Genomic DNA, 10232 nt, shown 5'->3' with positions numbered 1-10232 from the left:
TTTTAAACATTTTAATTTAGTTTTGAGGATGGAACAGCCAAGATGGACCATATAGGTCCCATGTTATCCCAAAATATTATGTTATATTAAGTTTGTAAAAAGTTTTGATAAATGACACTAATCGTTACTCTCTTTATGCATCTGAATGTAGTCTGTACATTAAGAAAAAAGTTTCATGTGAGCTTGGGCATCAGCAGGGGGGGGGGGCAAGGTCCCCTTCAGAAAATTAAAAACATAATTCTTTCTTTATTCACTCAACATATGTATAGGAATTTGTTATTCACTTCACAATTTCATACTACTTTGTCCCCCACCTCTCAGGAAATATTTCTGCATACACTCATGCATGTAAGTGGTGGAAATCTGTTGTCCTAAACGTTATTATGAAAATTTTGAAAATAATAATCAACTGCATTGATTTCTTAAACCTGTTTTTGTTTATTATAGGATACTGATTGCTCAACTGGTTGAAAAGAAATAATTTTTTACCAATACTGAAAAATGTCCAAAACAACAAAGAAGAAGCATGTAGCAAAGGAAGTTTTAGATACGTTAGTTGTTCCTGAGGGGGAACAACAAATTGTTCGAGTATGTGTCTTATGGTGCTTTTTTGAGGCATGTTTCAAAATGGCCATGTTGAGACAGATAACCCAATTATATTTATATTGTACTGTAATCAGACTTCTAATTATTAACAAGTTTTAATTGCATAGAAAATAATTGGTTAAAATATTTTTAAAATTATTACTGTTCTCTGTTATATCTTATTAGCAGTGGTTCTCAACTGTCAGTATGTGGACTATTACTGGTCCATAGGGAGATTTCTGTTAGTCTGAAGACAGTTAAAAAGAAAATGTATATCTTAAAATATAGCTACTGAAGTATATTGTTCTGCAATGTAATTTAAAAAGCACTCCTTATAATTTGGGGATCAGAACTAGCCAGTTTCCTGTTGGAAGAATGTTGGGAACCACTGATGTGTAGTTTTATTTAGAGAATATATTTTTATTTGAACAGTTGTGCCATACATTTTTATGCTATTATGTAATTATCATTTTGTGACATTGTTCATTATACAATGATTTTCAGGATCTTCATCTATTTATGTGATTACAACTCGAGCCAGTAGACTTTTCACATGTGTCTTCTCTTACTTTTGTAGTACCAACAATACGGGATCTGAATATATTGTTGATTCCTAATGTCTTAGTTTATCCACATCATAATGTTGCATTGTCTGCTTCTGAAGTGCATTTAATCTCTTGGAGGTAGTACAGCTCACTCTGGTTTAGCAGATGAATTGTATCTCTTCTGTTACATTCGATTAAATTAATTTGTCTTGCTGCTTTTACAAATTTGTTTTTGATGCATGTAGCTGCTATAATGAGAACTTTGTACTTTAAGCTTCTAGCACTAAAGTACCCTATTTATATGCCCAATGAATTTTTGACAGAGGCTGTTGTTTCAGGTTTGTACAATGAAAAGTACTAGCACTATTGTGATCCTGAGACTCACGAGGACCATATGGTCTAATCCAAATCTGTTATCCTATTTTCACTTCTCTAGGGTAATAGTTCCATTTTCTTATGATGGCATGTATCATGATGGTAATGCTCCAATTTCTCTGGCTCTTAAGTAATGAGACGAGTTTGTCTAGAAAAGTGTATAATCCTTTATTCTATAAATCAAATCAAATTCATGGCAGGAATTTAGGTTTAAAAATCTTTCAATCCTCAAAAAAGATTTTGGGGCCTGAAAGACAACTTGGGGTGGTCAGAAACTTTTACTTCTCTTCACACTGTATGGTAAAAAGGTTAATGCCAAATGAATTTTGATAGAGCCACTGGGCTTAGTTTAATTTTAACATGTAAAGTGGATTGTTAGAAGTTGCATGGAAACGAGGAAGATGTCGACCCAAGTGTACCGGGTGAGCCATGTAGAGACTGTCATTCTGTGGTCAGAACAGAACACGTGCATCTATTTGTCCATGTGGCAATGATCTCAGTTGGAGAGTGCAGTCGACGAAGATTAGAGCAGAGAGATGCTGACTGTGTGAGCACGATTCTGTTTGAATAGATTTCTGAAATATTTATCGATTTGAAGAAAAGAAAACTTTCTAAAGTCATAGAGATATTGTGATTAAATAATTAAAGAGTCTGATGTACTTGCTAGATTAACAGCCCTTTTCAGGGGGGCTGGGATAAAATAATCCTATGCCATAAGAAATATTGATGCATGGCGAAACCAGAGTGCCCAGAGAAAACCTGCTTTCATGGGTCAGGTGCCAAATAATGTACCTGACCTGTGCCCAAGATGTGAAACTGAAAAGGAAACAATTGATTAATACATGTATGCTAAACCCTGTTAATATATTTGAATGGAGATATGCATGTTTGCCATGTAGAAGGTGTGGCTGCTAGGATGTGAAAGGTGCTTGTTTGGCTGTTTCTATTTTGGTCTTTGTTGTAGTATTTTTGGGCTAGAATGTCAATGTAGACTTAATGAGAGGTAGGTCAGTGAGGTTGTTCACATAAATTTGTGTGTTGTATTTTGGGAGACTGAATGCTGTTTTGATAGCAGTGAGCTGTTGTTGTTGAACCTTTTTGTATAATATGTCAAGCATATTACATGTAATGGGGCATTCATATTCATAGAGAGGTCTGATGTAGGCTTTGTAAATTTTAATGATTGAGTGGATGTTAAAGCCTTTGTTCATACCCCCAGTTTGGTGGAGGAATGTCAATATAGTACTTGTTTTCTGAAGAATATTGTTGTATTGAGTGGTCTATGATAGGAGTGAGTTTACCATGATTCCTAAAAATTTGGCAGTTCTTTTAAAGGTGATGTTGTATAATGTTACTTTGATTTGTCTGATTTTTTGGTACTGTCTTTCTATTTTCATGTGAAATGCTATTGCCTGTGTCTTGATTGGATTGAGAAGTACTCTTCACTTGTTACACCATTTAATTAATTAATTTAATACGTCCTGTGCTCTGGATGCGGCAGTGAGTGGATCATGTGATGTGCTCCAGACAGCAATATCATGGGCATATTGAGAGATGAGGGTATATATTGGCTGTGTGAGTGGTATGTCATTTACAAATAGAATGTAGAGTAGTGGGCTGAGAACAGAGCCCTATGGAACTCCTGCTTTTAGTGGGAGTACATGCTGTTATTGATTTTAACTTTAGCAATTCTATTAGTGATAAAGCTATAGAGACATCTGGTGATGGGAATAGGTATCTTGTTTTTAGTTAATTTATACTTTAGGGCATTGTGTCAAACAATATTGAATGCTTGCTTTACATCTGAAAAGGCTGCGACTGTGAAGTGATTGCGGTTAAATCCTTAGTGTATAGATTCAACTAATCTTACTAGGTGATCGGTTGTCTGTCTGCATTTTCTGCTCACATTTTGGTTATTGTCGAGGATGTTATTGCTTTCTAAGTAATGTAGCAGTCTGTTGGATATGACTTTTTCATAAGTTTATCTAATGTGTTCAGAAAGCTTATAGGTCTGTAGCTGTTTGGTAGGCTGAGATCCAAGTCTTTTTTGGGGATAACTTTTATTATCACGGACTTCCAAATTGACAGATAGTATCCAGAGGATAAGGATATATTGTATAGGAAGGTTAGGTGCTTTAGTATATTATCATATTGTATAGGGAGGTTAGGTGCTTTAGTATGTTATCATATTGTATAGGGAGGCTAGGTGCTTTAGTATGTTATCATATTGTATAGGGAGGCAAGGTATTTTAGTGTGTTTTCACCAAAGTTTTTGATGATTATGTTGTTGATGCCGTCTTCACCTGGAGCTGCACATTTGAGTGTGTAAGGATGATTTTTATTTCAGTTAGAGAGAGATGGGGTACGTGTAGTATTCACGATGTTCGTGTAACATGGATAGATCAACTGGGAATGGCAAGTTAAAAGAAGTGTGATTGGTGTTAATGTGATTATTGATAGTGTTAAAGTGTTGGCTATCGAAAGTAGAGTGGTTTCATTGGTGAAAGTGTCAGTATAGAAATGTGGGAACAGGTTGGCTTTTTCATCATCATTGTGTGGTGTGGAATATTGTTAGTTATATTAGTGTTTATATTGTTTGTAGTGTTGCAGACCTTTTTATACTTTCAACAGAAAAGTGCTGGGTTCGATTTGGATTCATATATAAATTGACAGAATGTGTCGCTGCTGGATTTTAGTTAGCCTTTTAACTTGATTGTTTGTGTTGTGTACAAGATTTTTAAGTCACAAGTTCTGATAAGTTGGTGGTGAAGCCTTCTTCTTTTATGGATTAGGGGGTTTATTTCTGGTGTGAATTTCCATGAATTTAAATTAGGAGTGATAGCTTTGCTAGAAACTGTGTTGTTGATCGCATTAAAGATAGTGTTGGTGAGCAGGGAGGTGTGATTTTCTATTTCTTGGGTGTTTAAGGCTGATGTTATAATTTCTGTTTAAGGAATCAAAATGTGAGAAATCTTGTATTATTTGAGTACGATTGGAAGAGTGGCAGGAATTGTGAAAGAAATGGGATCGTGGTTGTTGTGGATGTTGTGTACCTGAAAGTTAATTGCATGAGGGAAGGGGATACTATTGCTAAGTCTAATATATCTTGAGTCCTCTTTGAATTGGTGAGTTTCATGCTATTATTGTTAATGACTAGGTAGTTGTTGTCTGTTTGTAGGTGATGTAGTGCTCATCCATTCCTGTTGGTGGATATGCAGTTGAAATCAGTGTGTTTTGAATTAAGATCACCGGTTAGTATTAAGTTCGGGTAGTTAATAATGATCGACTAATCCAATTATCAATCTGTATATAAGGGTAATCCTGGTGTTTCCTTCAGCCCTTCATGCTACCTGTCACTGTGTCTTGCTCCCCAGTAAGGGAGCTCTGTATCACTCAGTTTTGATAACCTGAGGATTATATGTATCTGTGTAAGTAGAAGTAATTTAACCTCTTACACACAAAAAACACAACAGTTTTAAAATTAGAATAGGTTTTAAATAGAAGTCTCTATATGTACTTGCTGTCCTTCCTTGCCTCTAGTTTTAAGTCCCAGAAACTTGATAGGTTTTGAGAACAAGCAAGTACTATAGATTTTATTTAGATGTCCCATTTCCTCAAAGGAGAGTTTATTGATGATGTCACAAATAGTAGACAGGAAACTAAAGGAAAAGGATTAGTGTGGTGGGTCTATGTACAGAAAGTTGCGTGTACACACTGGCCTAGGTATTTGAATTTTTTCAGTTATTTAATTATTAAATAAAAAAGAACCAAAAATCATAAACAATTTGAATTTTTGTAGTATAGTGTTTTTAACTTAAAAAAATAGATTTGTTAAGATTTTTGTGATACATTAGATTGTATGCCAAAAAAAAGTTTTCATGAACTTACAAGGCTACCTGTTTAGCACAGGTGGAGAAAGCAGTAATTTTTTTGCATATGATAATTATAAGAGGATCAGGGGGTATGACCCCCCCAAAAAATGTGACATTTATTGACTTCAGGTAGCAATTTCTAGAAAATACATGGTAAAATATGGACATGTAGTGTACAACAGCCGTACTATATTTATGCTGTTATCCAAGAGATATGTTAATATAACACCTGTAATTGAGTTTTCTAGTAATTCTAGATTGTAAAATAGGATAAAGTTAAGGAAGTGTTAAATTTGATGATTTATTAAAGTTGAAATTACAGTTGAAGTTATGCAAGCAGTCTTGAGGTTTTAATCTTTATGAAGTCAGTTATTAAATAAATGTTTTATTGTGTTTTGAGACTGGGAATAGTCTCATTTTTCATTGTGTACCAATACATGCTGGTTTCTTTCAATAACTATGGTATTATGGTTTTTTAAGTTAACAGTGATTATAAGAAAGTAAAAACACATGCAATGAAGTATATTTTAGTTTAGTGTCTTATTTAAGCACTTTGGCACAGCATCCTTGATGTAGTTAACTACTGTCAGTGCTATTTTTTCAACTGCAATGTGTGCTACCTTTATAAAGGAATGTAAAATTACATCTTACCTGTAATGTCATAATGATGATTTATTTGTTTAGGTAATATGTGGTAAAGGCAATAATCTTCATGAAGTAGAATCAGACGTAGGAGAAAAATTCCTTGTCAGCATGCCAACCAAATTCCGCAAGAATGTGTGGATTAAAAGAGGTAATCAAATCTGTGGTTTGTAAAATGTAGTATAAAAAAAAAAGTCTTTATGCTAAACTTGGTGTTATGTTTTAACCCTTTATGTACTTTATAATTGATACATGAGTATTTTCTTTTATAAACATCATTAAAGGTCACTGGGGCTTTTGTTTGGCAACAAAGTTTTAATAGCAGTTTTGTAACTATCCATAAAAGACTAGTTAAGAGTAATATCTGTATGAAGATAAAGAATTAAGAAGTTACAGCTGTTCTATTAGGTTTTGTTTGTTGAAACTGTGATACTATTTTTGTTTTAGGTGACTTTGTGATAGTGGAACCAATAGAAGAAGGAGATAAAGTGAAAGCAGAAATCGTTCATATCTTGTATAAGGATCAGATCAAACATATTAAAAGTGAAGGCAAATGGTGAGCTTTGTCAGTTGCCTGTGGATAAGATGTACAAACAAAAAGCACTAATTTACACTGAAATAGGGCTCAAGTGGCTAGTGTAGCTGGTACAAGTACTTTTAGATGCTTCTCACAGACTTTTTCCATTATTCAAAAGTAGAATCAAATCAAGTTTGCATTATGAACTTTAAGATATTAAAATACTTGTTGTTTCATAATGAGCACAAGACGTCAGCATGAAAGGTGCTTTTTGAAACATTATGAGGTGAAAAATCTCATTCAGTGATATACAAACACACTTGAAGTTATTTCTGCAATTGGATTATTTACAATATTCTATGATACCTTTATTATAAGAATATTTCAGTGTTTAAAATACTGTTTGCCAAATTGGCAATCATATCTGGAAGATACAAATGTTTGTTTTTAAGAATTTCAGTTGGGGGATTTTTTCATGTGAAAATGCAGGTTGAAATAATTTCTAATAGAAACTTTTTGTTAATTGCCTTCATCACGACATCAAAATTTTAATGTAACTAACCTATGTGTTGGACACCAAGTGGGGATAGCATGGGTGAAAGACCGTACCATGTGAAAGTACAGATCATAAAATGGCTTCAATTTGGTTATAATTAAATTACTTGAAGAATGCAAGGAAAATGAATAGAATAAAATAGGAAAGATAAAGTAGCGGTGAATATTGTACATTCAGTTACAGTTGATGAATCAGTGTTTGGTCAGCCGACCCCAAAGTTAACGGAACTGGCATTTTGTAAACACTTTTGATGGATAAAAATATTCATTTCGAACTGTACTACATAGCTTGTGATGCCACAAATACACTTATTTAAAGACAAGGTATTTTTATTTAGTTTAGAATTCATCTGTAATTATTTTTGTAAGGAATAAATTTAGCCCTATATTTTAACTTTTTAAAGATAATTTTGTCATATTGTTTTTACAGTTTGATGCACTAACTTTATTAATGACAGAGATGAAGATACCACATATTCTATGTAAGAGCTGAAGGTTATTCTTGAACATAAAATGAATTCACATTCAGTGCACTTGCTGTTAATGAAGACAGGATTTTATTAATATTTTATAATTATTCACTGGTTTGTTGTTTTCCTAAGACTTACAATATTTTTTGCCAAATTTTAATATAACAGTTAAGGCAAAAACGGGGGAATTCTGTTTTTGTTTTTAGCTATAATTCATATAGGCTCGGCATGGCCAGGTGGTTAGGGCGCTCGACTCGCAATCTGAGGGTCGCGGTGTCGAATCCCCGTCCCACCAAACATGCTCGTCCTTTCAGCTGTGGGGGCGTTATAACGTGATGGTCAATCCCATTATTCCTTGGTAAAAGAGTAGCCCAAGAGTTGGCGCTGGGTGGTGATGACTAGCTGCCTTCCCTCTAGTCTTACACTGCTAAATTAGGGATGGCTAGCGCAAATAGCCCTCGTGTAGCTTTGCACGAAATTCAAAAAACAAACAATAATTCGTATAATACTTTTATTGAATATTTATTTCATCTTTTAATTATTAGATTTTCAGAAAATGAGAAGTAAAAAGATTTTTTGAAATATTGATTATTGATTTCTTCATATTTTAACATTTCTTTTTCTAATGCTTAGGCCTGTTGAATTTGAGGAGACCAAAATTCTGGAAAATAATTGTTGTGATGATCCAAATGCAGCTTTAGACAGTGATGAAGATAATGACAGTGATTTATTTGTAAACAGAAATAGGCCAGATATTAGTTACAATGATGACTCTGATACATCCTCAGAATCAGAAGATGAAAGCTGTGAATAAAAATACCTCTATGACTTTGATATTTTTATTTTCTTAAGGATATATTTTGCAAAATACATTTCCTTGTGGTTGTACCTCTTTTTTTTTTGCAGTTATTAAAATTTTTTAATATCAACATTACGAGTTGCAAAAGTATTAGATATTCCAATAAGAACTGACTTTTTTAAGAATTTACTAAATAACTAAATCAATAAAATATTGTTTAGAGAAATTTAATTTTCTGTAAGCTATTTGTTAAAGATTTCATTGAACTTCAAAATGAAACTCTTTACAAAAAAACTTCTAGAAACAATGCTAAATATTGAAACTAATGCAGTGTCTCTAGCGGCCACTTCAGAGATTTGTGGAAGGAGTATTTCCGTGCATATGATTCATACTTGTCTAGTTGATATTCTTTATGGGAAGCCAACCAACCTAAATTCAACAAACAAACAAATAATCATCATATATTAAGTAAACTTTAAATTGAAAAATAATTGTCCCAAACATCTTGGCATAAGATGGTGATTTTTGTCTAGTGACTTAAAATAAGCCAACCAACCTATTTTTCCAGCTGAATTCTTTGGCAGGGGAGGGTATTTCATTATTTTCGGAGTAGCTTCTAGAGTAGTGGGTACTGTTGAAGAGATTACTGAAGAACAATCATAAAACACAACTTCACAGTCACTTGCTGTCGTACTCTGTGGTTTGCCTACAGTCTTGAGTTTTTCTTTGAGCTGTCCATGAATATTTAAAATAGTGGGTTCTAAATTTTAAATTAATAATTGATTACAGAAAATTAAATTATTTGATAATATTTTCTACCACTAACCCAGCTGATGGCTAAATATATAAAAACTTGTGTAAAGAATCTGTTTTATTGCAAGAAATCACGTAACTTGACCAATTGGAACATTTAATGTTGATGGTTTCGTTAAATACATACATTATAATGTTTTGATAACGCTTGCTCCATATATACAAATGTTGTTTCCTTTTAAAATTTTGTTAGGCAATGTTTGTTTTGTTTTTATTAAAGGAGAGAGTCTGCTTTGCATAATTTGTCCAGGATCAGTTTTGGGCACTCTTGTATTATATATATGGCAAATGTGTTGAAAAATTGAATCTTGAGCCAATAGCAAATGCAAACTTGCTACATTTGTACTCATCAGTTACTCCAGGCAAGACAGTCTCTTCTTTATTTGTGGACAATGAGCACCAGTTGATTTTTGTAATACAAGCTAAACAATTAATGTATTTCATTAGCGAGAGAGAGAGAGAATTTAAGGATTTTTTTTTCAAAAAATAATTTAAAAATTGTTTTTTCACTTTTTAATTTTTGATCTTTAATTACCTGTTTCTTCTTAGTTAGTTTTAAATTAATATGATCATGTAGATGATTTTAGTTTAAGTCAAAAATTGATATTATTCCAAAGTTTATGCTCAAAAATATAAAACAATCAAACATTCAATAAAGAAACTAAACCAGTCTAAGTAAAAGTATTTATGATTAATGCCTATTATACTTAGTTTTATTCTGACACATGATTCATAAATGTCAAATTAGTAACTAAACCAGTGTAAGTATTTATGATTAATTCCTATTATATTTAGTTGTATTCTGACACATGATTCATAAGTGACAGATTAGTAACTAAACCAATGTAAGTAAAAATGATTAATGCCTATTATACTTAGTTGTATTCTGACACATGATTCATAAATGTCAGATTAGTAACTAAACCAGTGTAAGTATTTATGATTAATGCCTATTATACTTAGTTGTATTCTGACACATGATTCATAAATGTCAGATTAGTAACTAAACCAGTGTAAGTATTTATGATTAATGCCTATTATACTTAGTTGTATTCTGAC

General features: G+C 32.8%; 1 protein-coding gene across 2 annotated transcripts in view; it reads left to right on the top strand.

Moving 5' to 3' along the window:
- LOC106470667 (probable RNA-binding protein EIF1AD) overlaps nt 1–8440 on the top strand; it is a 14338-nt gene extending 5898 nt beyond the window's left edge. Inside the window, exons 2-5 of one of the 2 annotated variants that reach the window (XM_013931232.2) lie at nt 448–588; nt 6062–6170; nt 6467–6575; nt 8195–8440. In XM_013931232.2, the coding sequence (XP_013786686.1) occupies nt 502–588; nt 6062–6170; nt 6467–6575; nt 8195–8375 (486 nt within the window). In that variant the 5' untranslated portion in view covers nt 448–501 and the 3' untranslated portion in view covers nt 8376–8440. Of the gene's footprint in view, nt 1–447; nt 616–6061; nt 6171–6466; nt 6576–8194 lie in introns of both variants that reach the window. The other variant, XM_022399305.1, reaches the window with a different exon arrangement.
- The last annotated feature ends 1792 nt before the right edge of the window (nt 8441–10232 follow it).

The sequence above is a fragment of the Limulus polyphemus genome, unplaced genomic scaffold, assembly GCF_000517525.1.
Source record: "Limulus polyphemus unplaced genomic scaffold, Limulus_polyphemus-2.1.2 Scaffold4152, whole genome shotgun sequence".
Lineage (NCBI taxonomy): Eukaryota > Metazoa > Arthropoda > Merostomata > Xiphosura > Limulidae > Limulus > Limulus polyphemus.
This window is presented reverse-complemented; position numbering and strand designations above follow the sequence as displayed.